This window comes from Berghia stephanieae, chromosome 3, assembly GCF_034508935.2.
Source record: "Berghia stephanieae isolate SIO BIC M18660-M18661 chromosome 3, UCSD_Bste_1.3, whole genome shotgun sequence".
NCBI classification, from domain to species: Eukaryota; Metazoa; Mollusca; class Gastropoda; order Nudibranchia; family Aeolidiidae; genus Berghia; species Berghia stephanieae.
In genome coordinates this window covers 52,316,513-52,343,139 of record NC_088362.1, presented here as the reverse complement: position 1 = coordinate 52,343,139, position 26,627 = coordinate 52,316,513, and the positions used below count along the sequence as shown (strand labels likewise).

Below are 26,627 nucleotides of genomic sequence, written 5' to 3'. Positions count from 1 at the left end.
AGGGTCTATTCCAAGGGAAGACTAACCCGGGCATCAGCCGCAAAGTGAGCTAAGGTGAGGTGACTTGCTCAAGGCCACACAATGAGCAGTATAGTCAAACTCTGTACCTTTTGGGTACGAAGCAAAGACCGTACTGCTGAGCCACGTTGCCCTTTAACTCATGAACTTCTGAAATTGGAGCCAAAATTTCGTAATTCTACAATTTTTTCGTAATAGTAGGCGGGTCTGCCATATGAATTCTCTAAAAAAAATTACAAAGTTCTGTAATATTCGCATTTCTTTCTTAAGTTATCGACTGCCCAATCAATATAACATTTTGTAGATGTTTGAAACTTAGTTTATTTGTTGTTTTTTATATTTTTAAAATTTACCTATTTAAAAAAAGATAGAATGCAATACATCTTTTCTTATGCATGAGAGACAGTATTCATATATTTTGTTATTAGATAAATATTTCAGTTTTTATCAAATTTCAGGGTGGTGGCAGCGAGGTACTTCACAACCCAAGTCTCGGTGCAGTCATCACATCTTTAGCCTTTCATCCATCTGGCCAAGTCTTAGTCTTTGCCACCATGAATTGTATATACTTTTGGGATTGGAGCAAGCCATGTCCATTCGCTGTCACAAAGACAACCCACGAATATGAAAGAATAAGGTAATTAAACTTTACCATTGCTTTGTCTTGGTATAAACATTATGTAATTAGAAATTTAGACAGGAATATTCCAAATTTGGGGTTTAAATAAAATGCATGTAATTTTAGGAGCAGAAAAAGAAGTTTCACAGTTTATTTAATCTTAGGCTTTCGCCAATAATTCATACAATTTGATGACAACATACATGAAAGTGAAAAAAAAAATGGTAAATGGAACCAAAGAAGAATGAACAAAACATGATGTGGCCAAGAAATCTGAAGATTATTTTGATTAATGTCAATCATGTTCCATCAAATTTTAACAGAAACAACAAAAAGTACAACAGTCCTGTCTTTGTTTTCCTAAACCCTCTGTTCTGAGTAATTTAATTAGTGCGGCTATGTGGTCTGGTGGTATGGCACTCGCTTTCGGATCGGAAATGCGAATATAGCCTCAGTGCGGAAAGAGTTAACTAAAGCGACTGCTATTTTTATTTCTTAAAAATTACGAAGTTTTAAATTTTCAAGTCAGCAGGTCTGATATGTGGATGATCGATGGTCAAAAATAATGATAATTTTATTGAACTTTTTTTTTTTTTTTTAATCAGCCAAGTGTAGTGTTTAGAATTTAATAATTTGTCCATCATGACATGAAAGTTGACATGGCCTTCAAAGTCATAAACATACTGTCTTGTTTCATGATGTTGTTTGACTATGGCAGAATTTTTAAGTTCTTTTTTTTAAAGATTTGTATCTTAAATTGTGCTTAATTTGTTAATTTTTTCCTAATCCAGGTGGTTGAGATTTGATCCATTTGGCAAGTACTTGTACACTGGAATTGCTAACAATACAACACTGTATCAGGATCGTGCTAGACATGTAATTGGTATCGGGTATGTTACCATCCCTTCACCCCTGAAATCTTCTCCATTTATAAACATATTTTTATACACATTGGTTTTCCCATTTAAGAGAGCATTTTCCAAAACTGAGGTGTTTGGTTTTTTTTTCTCTGTATATATACTTATCATTTAAGCATAATGGGTCTTTCTGTTTTGAATCCACTTGTTCTCAATTTATATATTTGAAGACTACAGGGGAAAAAAAAACCACAGGTCCACTTTTTGACACCGCAATGACTGCCCTCTTTGAGTGGTCTCAATGGTCCAAACCTTCCTTCCATAACTAGAACTGGAAAAACTATAACCATTAAAGAATTATGTTCTATTTATAGAGGGAAAGCTTAGACCACTGGGTGGGGTTCCTGCCTCCCATAGTGGGCAGGGAGGTATTTACTGTGTCTTCTATTCCCTTATATCTGTTTTCCAACTTGCTTTCTGTCTTTATCTTGGAATGAGATCACTTGGTTTTTGTCCAGGCCCTGTTTGGATACGCTAGCTGTGAGGGAAACAGTCGAATGGTTTTGGGAGACGATATTTTTAGTCTTGTAAATCATCTCTCTGTTGTGCACTGTGTTATGTTTTATTTACCAGGGATGCCACTTTTCCGGTTTTAGCCGGAAATCCGGTTTTTTTACCACCAGCCGGTTTTAATCCAGAACCTCCAGTTTTTGTCCGTCGTCACTATTCAAAAAAAGAATAATTTTTTTTTAAAGAAGAAGAAAAAAATCGCGGTAGTTTATCTCCGCCCATCCCCATCACTGAATTTGCCGTGTCAAACATTTCCCTCAAAACCACAAAATCACCATTATGTCTTATGTCATATTTTGACACCTGTGCAATAGTCTCGTGAAATTTAGTGACTGTCGCGTTTTTATGACGTCGGGCCAGACTGAATGGCACCAGATGTCACAATTGACACAGACGACCAGTGGTGTTCTTTGATTAGCTAGTAGTTGATGGTTTGGTTGAAGGGGAAGGGGAGCGACAAATATCTCTCTCTCTCTCTCTCTCTCTCTCTCTCTTCTCTCTCTCTCTCTCTCTCTCTCTCTCTCTCTTCTCTCTTCTTCTCTCTCTCTCTCTCTCTCTCTCTCTCTCTCTCTCTCTCTCTCTCTCTCTCTCTCTCTCTCTCTCTCTCTTTCCTTTCCTTTCTTTCCCATTTCTCTTTTCTTCTTTTTTTTTTTTTGATATAGAATTCCTAAGATCAATTCATAAATTATCTCTCTTTCGCAACCATCCATTAAATCATCTGGTTATACAGAGATAATACATTAGCCTAGAATAAAGCAATGGTGGTTGGCTTAGTTTATTCTTCTGTCTTTTTACATTTTGACTATGGCTTTTGTGAGATTCCTGGGTTGTATTTATAAGCTGAATAACCACTAGGTTTCGGTAAAAAATAAAAGATATTGTAGCCTGCTTTATGAAGTAAAAATCAAAACAAAACTACACTTTCTGGCCTTTTATTTGAATAACATTGTAGGCCTTTAACATGTGGAAAGGACAATTCATTAAATGTTTACAAAAGTAAATTTATGTTTAATGATAAGAATGGATTTATACTAGTAATAGTAATATATTACATAATACCAATACAAAACTATGTTCCTGTTTTTTTTTTACACTTGGCTTGCGTTTGACTGATAGACGGAGACATTTCCTCCTTTTTGACAAATTGCTATTATTATCACTGAATGAAAAACACTCACCAAAACCACTACATCATCTCTAGCACCACTACTATTACAACCACCACCACATCATCATCCCTACCAACACTACTACTGCAAATAACACCACATCATCCCTACCACCAGTACTACTACAACTACCACCACATCATCATTCCTACCACAACTATTACAACCACACCACCAATTATCTCTAAAAGACCACCACTACTACAACCACCACCAGATTATCATCCCTACCACCACTACTACTACAACCACCATCACATCATCATCTCTAAGACCACTACTACTACATACTACTACTACTACTACACTACTACTATACTACTACTACTACTACTACTACTACTACTACTACTACTATACTAATCACCACCACATCATCATCCCTACCACCACTACTACTACTACAACTACCACTACATCAGCATTCCTACCACAGCTACTACAACCACCACCACACAATCATCCATACGACCAGTACTACTACAACCACCACCACATCATCATCCCTACTACAACCACCAAATGTAATTACACTTTCAACTTTTGAATTCTCCGAGTCGTGTCAGGAATTGCTGCGAGCCAAATTTTGGATCGCATCTCAGTGAATTTGAGTGAAGTTCAAATTTAAAGGTTATGGTTGCATGGGTGGGGCATGATCTTCACAATGAAAAAGTTTCTCCTTTTATGTGACCAGTCATTCTCACCCCTGATAGCTATATAATTTGTCTGTATTTTGTTTTCAGCACCTTATTTTATCAATTTGAAAACTGTTAACTCTCCTTTCTTTTGTGTGTTATTTGCTCTCAATTGCAATGATAAGTACTGAAACAATATTCCAAATTTGATATTTTTCAAATCCCTACAAAGCCCTTGACGTTGATTTGTATCTCGTCCGCGCAAGTTTTCAGGCTTTTTTTAATTTGCCTGGTGGCATCCCTGATTTACATATTATATATGATTTGTAAACATTTGAGTGTATCCTTCTTAATTGGGGCCTGTGTCTGGATGAGACTTTGGGTGATATCACACTAAGTACTTTGATTTGTGCTCTTGGAATCTACATCTGTTTCCTATTTGAATCATTCTCCTTTGTAGTACCTTTTCTTGGGTGCTTTAATTGTAATTCTGTAACTTTTTACTATCCCATTTTCTTCCTTTTTACTTGCGCTGATTTGATCTTAATGTGTTGCAAGTGCCGTAAAACCCTTAAAAACAAACAAAGCTCAGACCTCTGACATCATCAAGGATGGCAATCACAAAATTTCCAAAAAGTGGACATCTGTGGTTTTCCACCTTGTACTTTTCATTTATTTTCTCCTGTATATATATATATTTGTGTGTGTGTGTGTGTGTGTGCCTTGTGCAAGTTTGTTTATTTCTTGTCTAACAAATGTTATTTTAATTTTTCTCACTCATAAGAAAATTGCACATCACTTAACTGTGCCTAATTTTGCAATAGTCCTAATAAAATTTGTCTCTAGTCAGCATTACATTTAATATTACTCGGAATTGGCAGTTAATCAGTTGCCAATAAATTGGTGATAAATGTGCTCTTGATTAAATATCAAATTAAGAAATTAAGGAGCAGGCATCCGTATAAGATAAAGAACTGAACAAGTGTATATGAAAGGTGCCAGACAAAGCAAGCAAGAAAGAAAACCTGTCCCCATTCGAGGTCAACTGATTTTTTGGGATGGTTTTTTTCTTGTATTTTTCTTTCTTGCTTTGTCTGGCACCTTTCATACACACGTGTTCAGTTCTTTATCTTGTTTACAACAAACACATGGGTTTATTTTTGTATTATATCATGCTTTGGTTTGCAGAAAAGTCTAGTGAATAATGAGCAATCATTTCTTTTATTTTTTTTTTTTATTTTTAGACAAACAGGCTCAGAGTCTCGTGAAGACCTTCACTCTAGAAGTCTTCTCTTAAGAAACCGATATCGCTACAACAAGTTAATGCAGAGGTTCCGATCTTTCCAGGAAAGTCAAAGATGTAAGTTTTTACAGAACTCTTGCTCCTTTGTTAAGCTGTCTTCCTTATGAATACACATTCATTGTCCTTTATTTAGGAGCAGTTTGATTTATCTCAAGCCTCTCTTTTATAACCAATATTCTCTATAATTCTTTGATTACCTCGAGGAGTTGAATTGATTAGATAAATCTTATCTGTTGACTTAGAGCATTCTCATGGTTAGGGACTCGAGTGTCTCAAAAAGTCTTGGGGTGGTGTCTTTTGACTTCCATGATGAGCAGAGAGGTCACTGTGTCTTCTATCCCTCTTTGACATTTTTTCCTTTTCAGATTAGTTGGTTGGTTTTGTTCTGGCCCTTTTTTTTTGGGGGGGGGGGGGGGGGGGGGGGGGGGGGGTTAAAGTGTTTATGGAGAAGAAAATTTGTTTTGAAAAGTCTTGTATTTTCTATCAGCAGATCTTTCTGAATTGGAACTAATTTAATCTATTTTAGTGATAACCTTACACCTCCTGTTGGTACAGCTTTTATTCTATGAAATTCACAATCTTAATGAAGGCTATTTATAGTTATGTCAACTGGCTACCAAGTAGAATTGTTTGTTTTTTTAAACTGTGAAATCATACTTTTAATTAGGTTATTGTTTGTTATTGTCACTCCTCTTCCTCGTCTTCCTCCTCTTCTTCGTCTTCTTCCTTTTCCCTTTCTTCTTCTTCTTCCTTTTCCCTTTCTTCTTCTTCTTCTTCTTCTTCTTCTTCTTCTTCTTCTTCTTCTTCTTCTTCTTCTTCTTCTTCTTCTTCTTCTTCTTCTTCTTCTTCTTCTTCTTCTTTTTCTTCTTCTTCTTCTTCTTCTTCTTCTTCTTGGAATTATTGATGGAATTGTTGTTATTGAATGAAACTTTCTGAGGCAGGGATAGTTATAATTTTATCATGATCATTGTCACTATCACATTCATCTATTTGAAGAATTACGATTCTCACCACCTCAGATCAGTATCCAGAGAGTGTAAGGCCTCGATCACCAGTGCATGAAGAGAATCTTAGTTTGGCTCGTCATTATGCTAGTCATGTCACGGAGAGAGCCGGTGCCTTAGGGCTCAATACTCGATATAATCCAAGTCAAAGGATTCCTGAAAGCAACTTGAGGTAGAATATTAAAATTGTCATTCTTAATTAAATGTGTAACTCATTGTCTTTTTATCCACAATGTTCTATCATTTATCCATTCAATCGATACATAAAGATACACGTTGCAGTAGAAACTAATCTTCAGATGTTTAAATTTTAGCATTGGTTGTCCAGTTATATTGCAGGACTATTTAGCTTCTCTGTGTATTTCTCATCTAGTTGAAATTATTATCCTTACTCGTTTTTTGTTTTGCTGGAGTAGATATGTACTTTTTGTCAAAACTGATGTTCCTTTGTTCTTTATTGATAAATCATGTGTAACATGATTTTGATTGGATTTTTTTTCAGTTAATTTCAACACTGAGCAACCTTATAGCTTCACCTTTCATTAAAAACACTTAACAACCACTTGTAAAAGAGTGATATCCACTTGTAAAGAAGTTTATCACTGGTTCATTCCATTGATTAAAAAAAAAGTTTACAACCTTGTCCACATTACAAAATTATGACTATTATTATTATTATCTTAATTCTATTGTGTGCAATTTGGTTCTTTCTCTTCAGAACTGGTATTGTAAGGGACAGTTCTTTGGCTCGAGGACAAACCAATCATGGAAATAGATCAAGCCAGTCAGCTGTCGATGCAGAAGGAGAAAGATTCATAAATAGCAGAGGATGGGGAAGATACCAACCATTATTTTTTACTCCTTCTACAGCAGGTACCAATGAAAGTAACAACACCAATGCCAGTGCCGCTGATTTTCATGACAACTCCAGACCACACTATGTTCGACCAGCCAGGGCTCAAGGTGAAAACAGATATTCTGCTTCAAGGATGGCCCCTTACTCTGTCAGAGAGCCTTCTCGGCTCAGCAGACTTAGTCGCATGAGATATGCTTTTGATGCTTCATCATCACAAACGCCTTCATCCACAGATGATATTGCAGCTGGCCATCACCCTGAAGAACTAGAACCTGATGAATTTGAAATTCTGCCTGTGGATCAGAATCAATCAAGGACAGAGCACGTTTCAGGAAGTGAAGAAGGAAGCGAGTTAGATGGAATGTCTGCAAGTGATATGGCTCAGCGGCTGGAACAACAACTACGGCAGCTCCGCCGTGAACTCTTTCGCCTGACACAGCGCAATGTGGACACCAATAGTGCAAGCACGACATTACCTAGCCAAGGATTAAGCCAATCATTTTTAAGGACAGATGCAGAAAGTTCTGAGAGTTCAAGTTTGCCTAGATCATCATTCCGCTCTGCTGGCAGTGCACTCAGTCGTAGCATATTCTCCAGATCGGGAAGCAACAGTGCTTCAACAGCATTCTCAGCATCGTCTTCATCTTCATCTTCTTCAATTTTGTCATCAGCTTTAAGTGGAATGTCTTCATCTTCAATCTCAGCAGTCAGCAGGCCTACAAGTGTATCCTCTAACTCAATTGCAATTTCAAGATCCACTCCATCAACATCAAATGTTCCGTACATCTCTTTTGTATCAAGTTCTGGAGTTACAAGAATTTCAAGTTCAAGTATAAGCTCATCATTATCCACAAATCTTGCAACTCTGACCAGTAGTGTAGGTGAGAGCATTCCCACAACTGTGATAGACAACACAAGTCAGACTTTCGGTGCCATGAATTTACCAGAGCAATTAGATCGAAGTACAGATATAGCTGGACTGGAGAGTGGACAATGGTCAGGAGATGTTTCTGGACCAGAGGGCAATGAGAGAGAGTGTATTGTAACTTATCCTAAAGCTAGCCGTCACGCTTGTGACACATGTAACTCGCTGAATGATGATATCAGTTCCAATGTAGATTTAACATCAAATTTAGGTCTTGAGTCAGGACTGAGCAATATTGGATGTGGAAGTACCTCATCATTGACACAACAGCCCTCATGTGGCCTGATTTCTACTTCAGCAGCTGCTACTACTGCTCAAACACAACTTACAACAATCCCAAGTTTGTGTGCTACAAGCACGCTTTGTTCAGTTCCATCTTTGGGCAGGAATACCCTCACTGCTTCATCTTCATCGCTACTTTTTACCCCATCATCATCATCATCATCATCATTATCATCTGCCTCTGTACATGCTACAAATCGTGCCTTAAATACTTCAAGTAATAATACAACCAATGAATCAACAATAGGAGGAAGTTCAGGTTTGACTTCAAGTACTAGTCTTTCATCCCGTCCGTCTGCTTTAAATGATAGACGTGTCTTTAGATCCCTCTCGAATTTAAGAGAGAGCTTATCGAATGTGATGAGTGAAGAGAGGTTGAGGTCTCAAGTAGTTATTTACAATGGAGAACGTATACCTTTAAACTCAGTTGTTCATCAGTCTGATGATTCATCCAGTGAAAGAAGATGGGAAATTCTAAGCTCAGAAGTTCCATCAGTTAACTCTGCTTCAACTAGTAGTGAAATTGATTCTTCAGAAACTCTTACATTTGCTGAAAGGTGCCAACTCATTAATACTTTAAGGGCATCGGTTGCAAGTATTCAAAGGAGATTATCTGAAGTATTGCACAACATGAGGTCTAACCAAGAACAAAATGGAGATTTGAATGAAGAAGCTGAGCATTTGAGGGATGTGGAACACGACATTTCAGAGACATCAAGTGTTCTCTCCCACACAACTACTTACTGGACTGATGTTTTAGGAAGACATGTGAGTCATAGTAAATATCTGTTTTAATTTATTTATTTGCTTTTTAATTCATTTGGGCTTTTTATGTTTGTTTTGTTTTGCATTTTTTTTTATTTCTCACAACTGAGCAAAATTTCTCTTTAGATGTTGTTCCTAATATTTACATGTAGAAAATCCAATTTTGAAGGAGTACTTGACTCATATAAAAATTGACTGGGAAAGATAGAAATATATTTGGTCATATCAAATTGAGATATTAGGGAGCAGGCACCGGTGCAAGACAATGATTTGAACAAGTTTGTATGAAACAGTGCCAGACAAAGCAAGAAAGAAAAATTCAAGAAAACTAACTATCCCAAAATATCAGTCTTCCTCGGCAGGGGATCAAAGCTCAGACCTCCTGATTACCGGTCAGATGTGCTACACTATAGAGTTTCCCAATATTGGGATCATTTTAAATTCCTACATTCTTCAGAAGTGTACTCATATTTTCTTTCTTGCTTTGTCCTGCACCGTTTCTTACACACTTGTTAAGATCTTAATATATTTTGCCAGTTGATATTCAATGATAAGTCATCAAATGTGTGGACAATGTGAACAATGAAATTGATCAGGGATGCCAAATGCTTGGGATTTTTTTTTTCTCTGCTTTTTCCAGTTTTTAAAAAAATCTTCAATAGTTCTTCCTGTCTCCAAGAAGAAGGCCACTGACGGTTCTTCTTCTCAAAACAGAAATAATAATATTGGAATTGATGCAACAAAGGCTGGGTGAGGTTCCCGACCTCCCATAGTGGGCAGGGAGGTACTTGCTGTGTCTTCTATCTCCCCCTATCTGTTTTCCAATTGCTTTCTGTCTTTGTCTTGGAATGAGATTACTTGGTTTTGTCCCGGATACCCTCGCTGGGAGGGAAACAGTCAAAGGTATAGTTAGAGTTTTGGGAGATGATCATTTTTTGTCTTGTAAATCATCTCTCTGTTATGCACTGTATTATTTTTTGTTTACATATTATATATGATTTGTAAACAGTTGAGTGTAACCCTCTTACTTGGGATCTGTGCTTGTGTCTGGATGAGACTTTTAGGTGATCTCAAACTAAGTGCTTTGATAGTGTGCTCTTGGAATCTACATCTGTTTCCTATTTGAACCAATTCCCCTTTGTCTTACCTTTTCTTGGGTGCTTTAATTGTAATTCTAGAACTTTTTAGTTTCCCATTTTCTTCCTTTTTACTGGCGCTGATATGACCTTAATGTGTTGCAAGCGCCGTAAAACCCTTAAAAAGAAAACAAAACATAGGTGAGATGCAGCATTGATATTATCATGATCACATTTAAACATCTCTGTACTTTTCAGGTTATGGAACTTGAACAAAGGATATTAGATCTGGAGAGAAGGTAATTTTAAAATATGTCTTATTTCCTGTTAATATGTAAAATAAAAATTATTCGCACAATATTTTGTTCTTTTTAACTTATAGAATTACACATTACAATATTTGTCATGGTAAGAAATATGCATTGTGGCTTAATATCCCATTATGAGCATGCAATGCTGAGCAGAGCTATGTCTTTTTTTCATAAGGGGGGGGGGGGGGGGGGGGGGTCAGATTTGAATACTGCAGTTTTGTTCATTCACTACTTTTTTGTAAGTTTTAGATCGGTTCCTTAATCTTTTGAAAACCATATCCCCAGATCAATGAATCAAGTTATCTACCCTATAACTGCCTGGAATATTTTAACCTTAAAATTATGTAGTTATTTTCACAATTAGGACCGAATTTATCGTGTTCCAGTTTTCGTTGATTTTTTTGTTTGTTGATACAAATTCAGTGTTCTTTATTGAGATGGGGAAAAAATTGGTGAAGTATGGAATGGTTTCAGTTTTAAGGATGGGATTTCATCTTTAAAAAAGCATAATTCGAGTATCTCAATTAACTTGTTACACCGGTAGCAATGTGAAGAAATAAACTTGGATAAGTACATGGCATAGCGGTAAGGCACAGGTCCACAGGTAAGAGTGTTACTTGACAGAGTGTTCCAGTCTCAAATGTTGTGTGAAAAGTAGTCCTTCAAAGACTTAAGATCCATAAGTCAATCCTTCTTTATAATGGGTTGTTGCATTTATACAAGAAAATAAAATAACACGGGAGTGGGGATAATATGAGATCATAGAGAACACAGCAAGTTTGAAATTTGTGTTAATGATATAAGAAAATTAATAGCAATTGCTTGTTACCTTTTGGATGGTATGTTAGTCTATTATCCACTAGATCTAACAGACCCGGCTATCCAATCTTTGTTGGATGGACAGTGGAGTTAGTAACATTATTGTCTGTACATGGGATGGATACCAATACCTTCGTGATGCAAGTGCTTTTTTGGCCAAGAAAATAATGAGTGATAGTGATGATATTTATCAGTTCCACAGAATAGCTATTTTTGTCTCTCTCTCTCTCTTTCTCTCTCTCTCTCTCTCTCTCTCTCTCTCTCTCTCTCTCTCTCTCTCTCTCTCACTCTCTCTCTCTCTCTCTCTCACTCAATTCCTTCAGTGAATTTTAGCACTGTTGAATGGAAAGATTTATCTTGCCAAACACTGAATTAAAGCATTCTCCTCTTAAATTTTTTTTGTTCATTTTTTTTTTTTTTACTTATTACTTTTAACTATGCTTCAAAAGGTTTTTCTGACATTTATCCTCACCAGACTTGAGGCAAATCAATACCTATTGTCATCGAACCCCTTTAGTATTCACCGTCCTGGAAGACCTCAAGATGCTTTGATGTCTAGTCTTTTCAGGAATAGGACAGGCCCTGGCAACAATGCAAGTCAGTCTTCTGAAGCTGCTGAGCCTAGGAGTTCTACTTCAAGAGGGAATGATCCTCCACCAACAGCACCATCTACCACTGGGAGTTCGGCAAGGATTAATGCCGCTAATATCAGGCAGGCTGCTCGAGGTGATAATGATTTTAAGATTCTGTGTCTTAGGGGGGAGGGGTCACAGGTTGTCCGCCATTTGTAGGCATGTTGGATCACTCCCATCTTTTTGTTTCTTTTAATTTTCATGAATCTTTTTACTCATTTTATTCAGTTGATCATTTTTTGCTCTTTAATATTTTTATATTCTGTTTACATTACTCAAGTTGCCTTTCACTCATTACTTTTGTATTTATTTCTGTTTAATGACAAAGGTCGAAACATCTGGGTTTTTTAAAAAATGTTTACTAAAATTTTTTATTATTATTATTATATTTTTAAAAATGAGTCTCATTTTATTCTCCTTATCTTTAATACAAATTTCACTTGCCCCATCTTCTAATCCCTTATATCCTTTTCTCCCACCTTCAACATTAATTAAGAAAGTTATACTTGGTTTTGCTTTAGTCTGGCAAGAATCAGGAAAACAGTAATATTAGATTGTCTCTATTTTTTCTTTTTCTTCTTTTTTTTCTTTTTATATGTGATGATGTTTTATATTTTTCTTTTTCTGCATTGTTAGTTGTATAAATTTTTATTTATCGATAAAATGTATTGTCTTAGATGTGTTCCTCTTGGTGAGGATCCTCTCTGGTCCTTATTTGAACTAGTCTCTTTGTGTTAGTAGTCATACCTTTTCTCAAGTGCTAGTAGACACAGTCAACACTAGATCTAGAAATATCGTACACCGATAAGTTAAATCAGAATTAGTATCTAGTAGACTCCTCCACAAAGACGACCCCCACCCCCGCGTTTAAAATTCCTAACAATATTTTTTTTGGTATGATCTGTCATTACTTAATAATCTAGTGTTGATTACTGGTGTCATGGCTAATCTGGTTTGTTTATTGCTTATATCTAACGGATAGCATAACGACTTTCAATTCTCAATATTTGATACTGTTTTAATATTTTTTATTTTTGAAGGTCAGATTTTAGAGTATAAATTGTTATTTTAAAAAAATATTTTTTTATCTTTAAAAAAATTTTTTTTTAACACTTTCAGGCCAGATCCAAAGAAATCAGCTACTCTTAGACTTTTTGGTATGGAGAGACTCGAGGGATTTACAAAGGTAATGACTACAAATAACCTCTAAAGAATTGATAAAGTCCACCATCACATACAATACTTGGAGCAATCATTGTGAGTTCAGATTGTTATCTTATGTGAACAATTCACTCTAGTCTAGACAAAATCTGCATCACTATTCAAACTGCTAGGTTGAATTTTTTAAATTGGATTGGATCCAAATGCATGTTTTGTGATTTTTAATCAGTAATAATTTTCCCCTTCTCTCCTCGACTTTTTCTTCTTTGCAGCCAAAGGTCTTTGTCATTTGGACAGTCAGTGCCAAACGCACAATCTTCAGCATCATCGTCGTCATCATCTGCACCATCAACAACATCATCTGCACCATCAACATCATCATCTGCACCATCAACAACATCATCTGCACCATCAACAACATCATCTGCACCATCAACAACATCATCTGTATCTTCAACATCATCTGCATCATCAACTGTACCAATAACCTTACAAGCACCAATCCTGTCATCGACGTTAACAGCCGCTTTAAGGTCTCCACTATCTTCTTCAACTTTGCCTCTCTCTGTAACCATCCACCCAAGTCGAGATGAAGAGAGTGAAGAAGAAGAAGATGACAATGAGGAGGAGGAAGGAATGATGCGGGATCGACTAGAGCAGGGTAACAGAAGAGGAAGACGTAGACGAGCAAGGGCTGGTGAAGATAATGAAGGAGGTGGAGGAGACAGTAGTTGGCTTAATCTTCGAAACATCAATCTTCATCCAGACTACTCCAGTTCCATTTTAGATGATACCGTCAATCGACCTAATGAAACTGTGCAACACATTATGAGTAGAACCATTGCTGGTGAGATGGGTTTTTATTTCTTCAGTCTTCTTTCTTTTCCTCCTCCTCCTCCTAACATTAATAATTTCACTAAAGCCTTTATCATTTATAAAGTTGTCTACTGGAATCAATTTCTTTCATTGTCTTCTTACCGTGTGATATATGTTGCTTAAATCAGTTGTCATTTTAAGACGTTTCCCTTTCCCCCCTTTAGCATATTATATCTATACTAGGTTTCAATAGACTCACATCGCTATCTACTTTTAAATTGATTTACTGAAAAAGTCTTTTGTATCAATTTTTTTTTTTCTCTTGAAGTCTTCATAATAAATCAAGTGCCAGCCTATAATAATGGACCTCCTCAATCATGTCATCAGCAGCCTACAAAACTCCATATCTGTCATCTGCCCGGCAGGCATTCAGTCTTCCTTGTCTTCCTATATTTCTTCTTTCTTCTATTGTTCTTGTGATCATTGAATTTTCCAAAGAACTAGTGGAGAATCCGATCTGCTTTGCAGGGCAATAAAGACAGTCATCTATTTTACTTGTTATACTACCATATTGTGGAAATAAGGCATAGGAGACATTATTTGAGTCATTAACGATTAAAATGGGTTAGGCATAAAGTGTGTAATACGCGCAAATGAATTTGGCAATATTTCTAGGTTGACGGTCAGATAGCGATGATTACATTTTAGCTGATATTCTAAAAAAACATTTAAATCGCCGGGCAATAGAATTAGCTTGGAATTTTAAAAGGTTTGCAAGTTTCTTGTATATCAGTTTGTTAAAAAAATAATTTTATGATTTTTAGATTTGCCAGTAATTCTGTGCACGATGATAAGAATTCAACATTTGCTGAACGGAACAATGTTGATCCCCAACCCTATTTATTTTTTCTTTAAGAATAGATATGTACAAATGAGATCCAGAAATATCATATTGTCTCATTCTGGTTTTTCTATTTATCTCGATTTCTGATGCAGCAGTCATGGAGAGGGATGAGCAAGCAGTAGCCAACAATATTAAACCACAGACTCATCGCATTCAGCGATGGAAAATTAGTGATGTCATCGTCCCATGTATAGCTAAAGGTAAAGACTTATTTTCCTCCTCAAGTTACAGGTGCCAGAAAACACTTTACTTGGGAGACTTAATTTCTTTCAAATCATAATTTCTCCCATCATATCTCGACTCTAGATCTAACCATTTTATAAGGTGAGTAGCAAAGAGCAGCATGGAAGCCCTAGTAGCAATATTGTAACTGCTCTCTTTGTGAAAATGTTAACATGTATTCGGTGAGAGTAAAATCAAGCTCCATTGTTAAAGCTTAAATTAGATAAAGGAAGTTAGATCATATGAGGATTTTTTTTTTTCACTGAATGTCAGCTTGAAATGTATATCTCAATGTGAAATTAAAGATATATTAGGACGAAGAAAAGGTTTACCAATCTAAAGATGCCATTTAGAATTATAGTCAGAGAATATGTTTAAAAATGGAGATTTCAGAACATAAAATTGATGAAAACCCTTTGTAAATTTTATAATGGATCTTTTGAAACTGAAAAGTGCAATTGAAAGTTGTTATATGGATAGAAATGAATGAAAACACAATTTTTACATTTTATCCTTATTTGCCTGATTTCCCTTTTCAGCGACTGCCAATGTAATCGTAGAACAGTGCAAACTCCACAATGATGCCAGTTGTGATATATCAAAGGATGGTACCACTTTGGCTACCTTTGTACCAAGTCACAGAGGTTTCCCTGATGACAACATTCTTGGTGTTTTCTCTTTGCGTAAAGAAACTTTTGGGCAATGCCTCTACACCAAAAGCTTTGGTATGTAATAATTTAAATAAGCATTATTCTATAACTAAATCACTCCCAAGTTTGTATTTTAGCTCAGAGCTGCCAACTCTTGTTTTTCCTTGTTTTTTTGTCCTTCAAGATTTTCCCTATTATTTAGTGTTTTTGTTCTATCCTGACTTTAATTTTTAATCTCTGTTTGTCTCAGATTAGACACAAGGGTACATTGCTACTAGCATCTATTTTAACTCTCTCTCTCTGAGCACATCACTTGTTTTAGTTTTTGTTAGGCGCAATGGATATTGCTACAATCAACAAGAACCTTTGAAATCAATTTCTTTTCCTTGTTCTCTAAACCCCTCTTTCATAATCACTGGCCGACTTACTTATTTTGATTTTTTTACCTTTTAGATATGATCTTTGTCCATGTATTGCCCTCATGTCTATTTTCCCCACAGAATCATATACTTCATATACCGTTCTGAGATTATAACCGTCTATTTATTTCCTGTCACCCTAAGCCATAATATAAAAAAAAAGCTTGCTACTGCTTTAGTTGGTATTCTTCTCCCTTGTCTGTCAAACTGGAATTCTTTTGACAAGGAAGTTTTTTTATTTTTTAATAACGTTTACACCTTCCTCAAGAGCCAGTCTGAGAACTAGTTCATCTTGCGCTAATCTGTGTTGTTTGTTGAAGTTATAGAAAGCTCTAACAATCTTTAAATTGCAAGTTCGGTGTTGATTGAATATTGAAAAATTCTCTCATGAGCAATAAGGGTAATCAGTGAATTAAAAAGTAAAAAAAAATTCTACTGTGACAAATTTACATTTCACATTTAAATTATTTTTGTGTTCATTATTGCCAGGTCCCAATGCCATATCAGTGAGTATCTCCCCTGCCAACCATTATGTGATGGTGGGCCTTGCAGCCCGTCGCTATTTCCTCTTCTCCTTGTCCAATAAAATGGTGTGTCAGGTCTATAAACTAGTCAAGGAAAAAGCTGGGGAAAAGTCCATGCAGGTAAGAAACCTCTACCTTTGATATATGACATTGAAAGTAAGATTTTCTGATTGCTGTATCTCTCATTTTGTGACTCTATTTGCGGGGACTTTTCATTGCGTTTATTGTCAAAGAGATATTGTGCAGTTGATGACATTCCCCCTCAGGAGAATTTTGACCTCCTAGACTTGGAGAAATTATATTGGTCCCTTTTCTTGTGTCTGTTTATCCTTTTCTTCTTCTTCTTCCCGGTCTTGTCCATGATCTTTTAATGGAGATTTTTTTTCTTGCGAGGTCATGTATCTGTATTGTATTATTACAATTGCTCCTGGAATCTACTGTTCCCTGTTTGAACTTGATTGCTCTTTGAATCTACTACTGCTCATTGTTTAAACTTGATTGCTCTTTGAATCTACTACTGTTTCCTGTATGAACTTGATTTCTTTGAATCAGCTTATGTTCCCTGTTTGAACTTGATTGCTTTTTGAATCTACTACTTTTCCCTGTTTGATCCTTATTTATTTGAAATTCACAAGTGTTTTTATTATTGTAAAATTAATTTTTTAAAAATGTTCTTGTTAACAGCACATCACAGATTTATTCCATCCGAGAGCTAGAGGTGTTCAGCTCCATATCAGTGTCAACTTTGGTCGCTGGTTACCAGGTATTGGCGAGGGGATTGTTTATGGCACCAATCGAGGAGATTTGCATTTTTGTCGACCTGGGTAAGTTGGTGATTTATGTGTTCTCAGAACAAAGTTTATATATAAATGTTAAAGGAAAAAATCTATAAATAATTGAAGTAATTTAGACTACTTACTCACAAGCTGAATTCATTTTTTTCTTCCTTTTTTTTTTTCTTCTAATGCATAAATATCTGTCTTTGTCCAATAAAAATTTCAGCATGTGTAAAATTATTTCTGAAATCAGCTATTTAAATTGTAATAGGGCAAAGCATTTTTGATGGAGCTTTAGAATTTTAATAATTTCTTCTCTTTCCAGATCACGTCGGGTGCCTGAAATTCTTGACTCAGACAGTAAATCTCATCCGACAGCCTCGAGCAGGCGTAGTGGTTCTGTACGCAGCAGCATTGCCACTCAGACCATCACAGTTAGCATAAGAAGGACTGCCAGTACTCAGACACAAGGGGTTGAGAACGAAGCGGGACCCTCAAGATAATGACGAATTGGACTACTGGAGAATGTAGATGAATTATCTAGTCGCAATAATCATTGTAACATTTTTATCTGCATCATAATGCCAATGTCAGAAACGTTATCTTTTTTTGTTTGAATTTCTGGCTAGTAACATAAGAATCTGAATGTAAAGTTAAATACTGTAGCCATTCATTTGTTTTGATTTGTGTTCTTGCTTTACTCTATTTATTTTTTAAAGCTATTTGATTTGAACAAAGAAATTTTTTAGCAGTAATTAAGATTTTATCATATTTAAAAAAATGTTAAATGGCTAGCCCCACGATAATAATACTACTAATAATAATGTACATGTAATACAGCACTTTCTATGCAATTGCATCTCAAAGCCCCCTACAATAAAAATCCAATTCATTGAATATAATAATAATAATGAAATTTATTTATATTGCGCCCAATCCTCTATACAATAAAGCTCCAGGCGCATAACAATAGCTTCAATCCATTTCTCTCTCTCTCTCTCTCTCTCTCTCTCTCTCTCTCTCTCTCTCTCTCTCTCTCTCTCTCTCTCTCTCTCTCTCTCTCTCTCTCTCTCTAACTCTATCTATCTCACTCTCAGTCTCTCTCGGTCTCTAACTCTCTCTCTCTCTCTCCACCCCACATCTCCCTCTCTCCTCTCTCTCTCTCTCTCTCTCTCTCTCTCTCTCTCTCTCTCTCTCTCTCTCTCTCTCTCTCTCTCGCTATATATCTCTCTCTTTATAATAATAAAATTATAAAACACAGCATAATTAGCATGACACAGATTACATGATTATAAAATAAGACCTATCAGTAAAGTATTTTTCGAATAAAAGTGTTTTAAGATGTGATTTGAATATTTCCATTGTTTGCTTTTCTCTGATCTGCCTGGGCAGAGCGTTCCAGACCAAAAAATTCGAAAGAGCGATAGCCAAAAGTTTTGGAATTTTTCTTTGGTCGATCATATCAAAGGCTGCACTAAGATCTAACAGGTTCAAAATACAAATTTTTCCATTATCAATGCTTGAAACAATGTCATTAAACACTCTTAACAGAGCAGTTTCAGTCGAGTGATTTGATTTATAAGCTGATTGAAAATCTTTTATAATAGACCATTCGACTGATTATGAGCAAGGAGCTGTTTCAGAACACCTGTTCCAAGTACCTTTGACCTGTTTAAAGTAGTTCCTATCCCTTGGTCTTCTTCTATCTTAGATGCTTATTGCAGATCTGTTATCTATTATCGAGGAAGCTGACCACTGAAAATTATGGTCCCCTTGTATCTGAGTACTGTCAGTCCTGCTTAAGCTAACTGTGATGGTCTTAGTGGCAACGCTGCTGCGTACCCAATCACTACGCCTGCTCAGGGTTGTCAGATGAGATCGAGTGTCTGAGCCAAGAGGTTCAGGCACCCAATGTGATCTGGAAAGAGAAGAAATAATGGAAATTCTAAATTTTCATCAAACATCCAATGAGGATCAGAATCAGAATGTACAGTTAAATATTGTAGCCATTAGTTTTTTTGTGTTTTTTTGTTATCTTTCTTTACTTCTTATTTTACAACTTCAAATGAATGATCAAGTAGTCATGAAAGATGTCATTGGATAAGGAGATATAGAACTTCAGGAACATAATGCATGTCAGCAAATTTCATTGATTAAAAAAAGACTATTTTAATAGATTTATAATACACATAATGTAAACATGGATGCATACACTTGTTTTTGCAAGAAAATAGGATGATATGATCTGAATGTGTTGCAAGTACTGTAAAACTTTTTAACTGTAATGGAAAGGTCAATACTCTATTTCCTTTTGCATTTCTTTTCAACTCATACACTTTTGTTTTAATTTTTATCCGCCACTTATTGTTGCAGTAGAGAACAATACATATTTTAAATTAGGAAATGATAATAGGTTTGTATCAAATTTTGATCATTTTCCATGATATTAAAAAATTAATTAATTGATGTCTTGTCATTATATGAATTAATAATTTTGTTCTTTTTAATTAACAACGAAATGGAGATTTTTTTTTTTTTTTTTTTTTTACTTGAATAGTCTTTTTATTTTAATTTTTTAAATTGTTTTTTTTTCTTCCTTCTTATTTGACATTTGTATTGTGTGATTTTGAATTCGTATAGGAGGGGGGATATGAATGGTCTTATTGGCTTCAAGGTTACTGTCTCATACACTTCTCATGCTTTACTTTCCATGTGGCTTTTGTGTTATTCCTTTAGAATAAGACACATCTGGTATCTTTTACTGAGATAAATTTGTCATTTTGTTATGGATGGATTTTTAAAAAAATCTTTTAAATTATCTCTTTATAGAATGTTCTTATGTATTATTGTATTTATTACAAATATATTTCGCAATCACTTGAGTGTATCTCTTTTGGCGTGGGTCCTGTGCTCAAGTCTCATTTGACTTTTAATGGTCTTAGAAGAGATCGCTCCTGAATGTTACCCTCTTTGTTTGAACATTTTTCCTTGTCTTAGTTTGTTTTATTAGTGATTTTAACCAAATCTTAACTCTGATACTATGCAGCTATGTGGTTTTGTGGTATGACACTAGCCTTTGGACCAGATGTTCCAGGGTTCGAAATTTACTCTGAGCAACACATAGTTGAGTCCTTGGAAGACGATTTAGTCATATTCTTTCACCATACTCGGGTGTAAAATGAGTACTTGGTCGTTAACAGCGTTGTCTGTCAGTCGTCCTACATGTTCAGTGTCTGTTACTATTTACAAGGGACCCCTTGGAAAACGCTTTGAGCACATTTAGTGGATATTGCGATATATTGATGCCTAAGTTTGTTTTTTTTTACCACTACTCTTTTGACTATCATTCCATGCTGTTTAAAAAATAAATTCATGCTCTGAAGTCAAAAGTGTTGGAAGTACAACTCCTATAAACAAACTTTGTCGTCTGTTTTAATATGCAATTTAAAAAAATAAAAAAATTCCGATCATTCTTCATTTTTGCTGATGCAGAAATTTCTTTAAAATTATTGAAAGCATCATAAAACCCCCTCAAACAAAAGCGAATTCTGAAATCATAAAAATATACTATTGCTTCTCATTATTCTTGACCAACGTGTACATATTTGCAGGTCTGACAACCCAAATTTATGGGCATTTGTAATGGAAATAATCTCAAACCAAGGCAAAATATTGTCCCTTCCAATTTAAAAACGAGCCCTTAATTGCATTCAGTTATCAGACTTGCTTATAGGATCATGTCGTTTTTTAAAAACCAATTTGAGATGCATAATAATAATAATAAAAATAATATGCTGCAATTGAATTAATAAAGTTTGATGAAATCACCCAGTTCCGGTATATGCTCTTGATTCAAAATTATTTTTTTTTAATTTTAAATTGTCATTTGACATTTTGTGTATGTCTACACTAACAGACCCTAAGGCTGCCTCTGTATCTCCACATAGCCTTTTCCCTCTTCGTGCAAGACATTGGTTTTATGTTTTGTACAATAATGTTTGATATCTAAGGGACCCCCATCAGTTTTCTGATCAGACTGGAAAAACTTCTTAGTAAAGCTGTCATCTGCATTTTTTGCGGCCGCAAATATCAGGGCGATCCGCAAATTTTGGCAAATTTCCCAAAATTGGCAAATCGTGGCAAATTTTGGGAAAATTGGCAAATCTCGTGGCAAATTTTGGGAAAAAAAAAGAAACGAAAACAAAATTACGAAAAGAAAGTGCGAAACTTGAGAAATGTTGCAGCTTTGCCTGGGCCCAAACCAAGGGAAGCTACTCTCTATGGATAATGATCCTTTAAAATCTTTGTAACAACGCTATTCTTAGTCATTTCATTAAATTAATAAATGCAGCCTCCTTAAATGTAATAAATTGTCTTTTATATATATATTTTTCTGTATCGCATGTTAATTTTTACTGAAACGCTTAGTTCTCCTCGCATTGGCAAATTTGTCTTTTGGCAAATTTTGGGGTTTCTTTTGGCAAATTTTAGGTCCCAATTTGGCAAAAAATGCAGATGACAGGTAAAGACCTTGTTGAAAAAACCCCAAAGCCAGACAGTTTGGTGATGTTTGTGTGTGTGTGGCGGAAGGGGGGAGGAGGAGGGAGAGATATTTTAGGGCCTTCTATTCAACTCTGTTTCTTCATGGGCAGCCGGTGAGAGTTTGTGGAGTTCAAAAGTTTAAACAAACCGCCTAATCATCCTCAGGGAAAATCAATACTGAGAAAAGACTTTAGTGCCGCACAGCAAAGTGACCAATGGTACTAAGTTTCTTGCTAAGAGAAGCCTGATACCGGGACTCAAAACCTTATCTACATGGCCATCTCACCCAATACCAGGACTCGAACCTTATCCTCATGGCCATCCTGGGTGGGGTTCCTGACCTCCCATAGTGGGCAGGGGGGTACATACTGTGTCTTATATCTGTTTTCCAACATGTTTCTGTCTTTGTCTTGGAATGAGATTACTTGGTATTGTCCTGGTCCTGGCTGAGAGGGAAACAGTCAAATATATAGTTAGTTTTGGGAGATGATATTTTTTTCCTTGTAAATCATCTCTGTATAATGCTTTTTTACGTATTATGTATGATTTGTAAACATTTGAGGGGACATTCAAATATACCAGGAAATGACAATGCAGACAGACTGGCCAGACTTTTACAACCATCAATTCCAGTATCCTTAGACACAGCGAAACAAATAATCAAAACAAATAAGAGAGAAGAATGGATGAACAGTTGGGCAATGAGCACCACGGGTAGATGTATGTTTTCCCGTATGACCACTCTTGTAAAGACTGATTGCCTAAATAAGCTCAGAAGACACCAGCAAAGCATCATCTTTCAACTAAGAACACAACACGGTACCACTCAACAACCATTTAAGCAAAATTACAAAAGACACATGCCAATGAAACAGTAACACACCACTTGCTTGAATGTCAACCTCTTGAAGACCTGAGATGCACATTCCTCCCACCAAATCCAAGCATCAGTAACACACTTTATAGTCACCTGGAACAACTACAAAAGACGTCTAACTTCTACGTCATGGCACAAGACCGAAGGGCTAGAGCTCAGGTGGTCGCTGGTTCGGATAAGTAAGTAAACATTTGAGTGTATTCTTCTTAGTGGGGACCTGTGCTTGTGTCTGGATGAGACATTTAGGTGATCTCAAACTAAGTACTTTGATGGTGTGCTCTTGGAATCTACACATGTTTCCTATTTGAACCAATTCCCCTTTGTCTTACCTTTTCTTGGGTGCTTTAACTGTAATTCTGAAACTTTTTACTATCCCATTTTCTTCCTTTTTACTGGCGCTGATATGACCTTAATGTGTTGCAAGCGCCGGTAAAACCCTCAAAAACAAACAAAACTCATGGCCATCTCACACTCCACTCCCTAATTTATTTTTCCTTTCTCTGTGACTTGCTCTCTATGAGGGAACTATTCTGATGTGAGTGCTTTTGTTTTCTGCATATTAGTAGCGGGACCTGTCTGTATATTATCTCCTTTTCTTTTTGCAAGGTTACCTTGTCTGTGAGAATTTGGGTCACCTTTTGCTGTGGCTATGTGGTCTTGTGGTATGACACTCACTTTCAGATCGGAAGGTCCTGGGTTCAAGCCTTGCTGAGCGCATAGTTGAGTCTTTGGAAAAGGCTCTTTACTCTCATTCTTTCACCGTACTCAGGTGTAAAATGAGTACCTAGCCGTTAACAATGTTGTCTCTGTCGGGGGGGGGGGGGGGGGGAAATTGTACCATCGCCTAACAGGCTTCATGTCTTGTTCTACATGTTACGTGTTGCTGTTGATCGGGGACCCTTTGTAAAGTGCTTTGAGCACGGTTAGTTGATGTTGCACTGTTGCTGAGTGCAGCTATGTGGTCTAGTGGTATGATACTCGCTTTTGGATCAGAAGGTCCTGGGTTCGAGCCTCGCGCTCCGCGCATAGTTGAGTCCTTGGAAAAGGCTCTTTACTCAAATTCTCTCACAGTACTCAGGTGTAAAATGAGTACCTGGCCGTTAACAGCGTTGTCTTTGTCCGAAAAATTGTAATATCGCCTAACAGGAGTCATGTCCCGTCCTATATGTTAAATGTTGCTGTTTGTAAAGCGCTTTGAGCACATTTTCATTTAGTGGATATTGCGCTATATAAAGCTCAATTTTAATTTTTTTTTTTTTTTTTTAAATAATAATAATTACTTTTTTTTTTTTTTTTTAAATAATTAATCAATATATAAAAGCTCAAGCTCAAGTTTGCTGGGCACATGGAATCAACTGGAATCTATTCCCCTTTTTCTTTTTCATTTGTGACTAAGAGTGCTGCAAGCACTGAAATCTAAATCTGTTCACTGTCCTTTTGTGTTGTGTACAATATTTTTTTTCTTAGGCACTGACATGATTTATAAGTGTGGCAAGTGCTGTTTTCCTCTAAAATGAAAATTAGTGACTTGGCTTTGCCCATATTATGACTGCAGTCCCTTTTCCATGAGAAAGAAAATCGATAGGAAGTGAGCATGTGCATTTTTCTTCAAGAGACATTTTTTTTCGCCTGTAAAACATTTCTCTATATGATTGTGTATCATAAGCCTTGGAAACCACCCGAGTCTCCATTTTGGTGGGAATTTTGTACCAGTACCAGGCATGTAGGTAGATTACTGCTGAGATTTCCTAATGTGAATTATTCCCCCCCCCCCCTTTTTTTTTGTAACCCTGTGATAGATGCTTAACTCTTAATTTGTGCTTTTGTGTTTCACAGCTTCCTATTCTAAGGCCGTGAAATGACCTAAATATTTTTGAAATGCATTTAAACTTCTAAAACTACTAAACAAAAAACCTATTCCACTAAACCATAGATGCCCTTAACCCTTTACTGATGAGGCTAGATTATGATCTAACCTGACGTGTCATAATTTTTTTTCACAAGAGAAGTAACAGCAAAGTGGTGATCCGCTATTCTTGCAAAGCTGCCATTTTTACAGATTTAATCAACATAGACAGACATTTTGGAACCAAATTCAGACCCCCTCCCCCCTTCCCCAAGATAATATTAGAGGACATTGGAGTTTGTATGTAAAGCATAAAAAGGGTAGTTCTTCAGAGCGATATAGCCTCTGGAGTTAATACCGGTTTTAGTAGCATGAAATTGATGGTAACACTTGCTTGCTACACTTTGGATAAGATGCTAGTGTTTATCACCAGGTCTATCCCATTCACTGCTGGGTGCAGAGAGAGGTCAGAACCCCTCGGCCCACTTTACTCAATATGGGATCGAATTGTGTCCTTCCCTTGAAGTAATATTGAGACAACACCCTCCCCCTCATGTGCAACATGGATTCTGTAACAAGATGAATAAACACAATACAACTGTGGTCTTTGCTTTTGACAAAGAGATGAGCAAAATTAAAATCAATGAAAAATAAAAACAAATCAAGTCAAGTTAATAAATTAATTCATGATTCATGTTTATTCTAAATTCTATCACAGATCAGTATACTTTTATATTAGCACGTTAAAACAAAATATGAAGAATCATCGTGTATAAATAATTAATTCCAATCATATATCACGTTAAAGCATGGACGGAACAATTCAGTTTTATTGTAAAGTAATTATCTTATTATTATTATACAACACAAAAACTTATCACATTTATTCTTTTTCGAAAAATACTGTGGGGTAATTATTATTGCTGCATAAAAAGTTGGATGGAACAAACATCTTGTTTAAAGTTGTTTTGATTATCGTATTTCTATAATACCCAAGTGAAATTCATTTCGAACATACCAATTAATTAGAAAGCTTAACTGCCTCTGACGATCAATTTTTTTTATAGCTTTCTTTTTTCTTTTTTTTTTCTGTAATCAAAATATAAATGTAATAAATATTAACCATCAACACTCCCGAGCAAAACATTTTCATTTTTTGTGTAAATAACAAATTGATATTAGTTAAATTATTTCTTCTTTTTGCCGGACGGACTCTTCTTCCTTCCCTTGGGGGATTTTGCTTCAAGCTCCGCTTTCATGGCCGCCTCCTGGTTAGCAAGTTCCTCAATCCTTAACTTTTCCTCATCCAGGAAGCGTTGCCGAATCGCCTCTCTTGGAATATTTATCTGTTCTCTTGCGGCATCCAGAGCAGCCTAAGGGTGATTGTTTCAAATCAAAGTAAATAATAGTTCAGAGCAATGTGAAAGAAAAAGGAGCGAAAAAAAAAATACAAATTCAAAATCTATTGGCAGAAACTGAAAGTTTTACATTGAAATGCACAATTTGGTCATCTCGAATCATTTAGTCTAGGTTTCACTGTTAAATTATACATTATAAAAACAACATCAAATTTCAGTGCGCCAGATTTTTTTGTTTTATGTTTAATGATGGAATAAACAACTCTCTTATGTTAGTGATATGAAAAAATGCATAATATTATTATTATTATGAATTTTCTAAGAAAAGAAACTTAATTTACTAAATAAAGACGATTGATATCATTTATCAATTTTCCTGAAAAGAATAGATGAAAAAATATACACAACTCTTACACCAGCACAATATTTCTGACAAATGAAAAACATAAGAAATTCGAGCAATAATTTAAACCACGGGCAGAAGTTCTCATTTGACACAGATGATGCAGAATGTTAATGAAACCCAAAACACAATTTATAGAATAATGTGTCTCATAACATCACCAGCCCTGAGGGCATAGAAGATAGGTGTGCAAATTGAAATACATGAAGTTCTGACAGTAAACAAACCAATTCTTGATTCACATCCCATCAGCGACAGTTGAAAAAAAAAAAATAAAGATCAAAGCGA

The 26,627-nt window shown here is 35.8% G+C and overlaps 2 protein-coding genes across 52 annotated transcripts in view; one reads left to right on the top strand and one right to left on the bottom strand.

The window, feature by feature from the left end:
• Positions 1–18,613, top strand: part of LOC144967995 (uncharacterized) — a 29,355-nt gene extending 10,742 nt beyond the window's left edge. Inside the window, exons 5-18 of one of the 2 annotated variants that reach the window (XM_078905900.1) lie at positions 477–655; positions 1,429–1,527; positions 5,113–5,228; positions 6,191–6,347; positions 6,894–9,006; positions 10,338–10,378; positions 11,685–11,935; positions 12,961–13,027; positions 13,275–13,849; positions 14,818–14,922; positions 15,484–15,669; positions 16,503–16,657; positions 17,222–17,361; positions 17,639–18,613. In XM_078905900.1, the coding sequence (XP_078762026.1) occupies positions 477–655; positions 1,429–1,527; positions 5,113–5,228; positions 6,191–6,347; positions 6,894–9,006; positions 10,338–10,378; positions 11,685–11,935; positions 12,961–13,027; positions 13,275–13,849; positions 14,818–14,922; positions 15,484–15,669; positions 16,503–16,657; positions 17,222–17,361; positions 17,639–17,816 (4,362 nt within the window). In that variant the 3' untranslated portion in view covers positions 17,817–18,613. Of the gene's footprint in view, positions 1–476; positions 656–1,428; positions 1,528–5,112; positions 5,229–6,190; positions 6,348–6,893; positions 9,007–10,337; positions 10,379–11,684; positions 11,936–12,960; positions 13,028–13,274; positions 13,850–14,814; positions 14,923–15,483; positions 15,670–16,502; positions 16,658–17,221; positions 17,362–17,638 lie in introns of both variants that reach the window. The other variant, XM_078905899.1, reaches the window with a different exon arrangement.
• A 6,640-nt stretch (positions 18,614–25,253) lies between these two features.
• The window catches only part of LOC144967993 (androglobin-like), a 141,479-nt gene continuing 140,105 nt past the window's right edge, over positions 25,254–26,627 (bottom strand). For all 50 annotated transcript variants that reach the window (XM_078905869.1, XM_078905853.1, XM_078905857.1 and 47 more), the window contains one exon: positions 25,254–25,951. In XM_078905869.1, the coding sequence (XP_078761995.1) occupies positions 25,766–25,951 (186 nt within the window). In that variant the 3' untranslated portion in view covers positions 25,254–25,765. The remainder of the gene's footprint in view (positions 25,952–26,627) is intronic.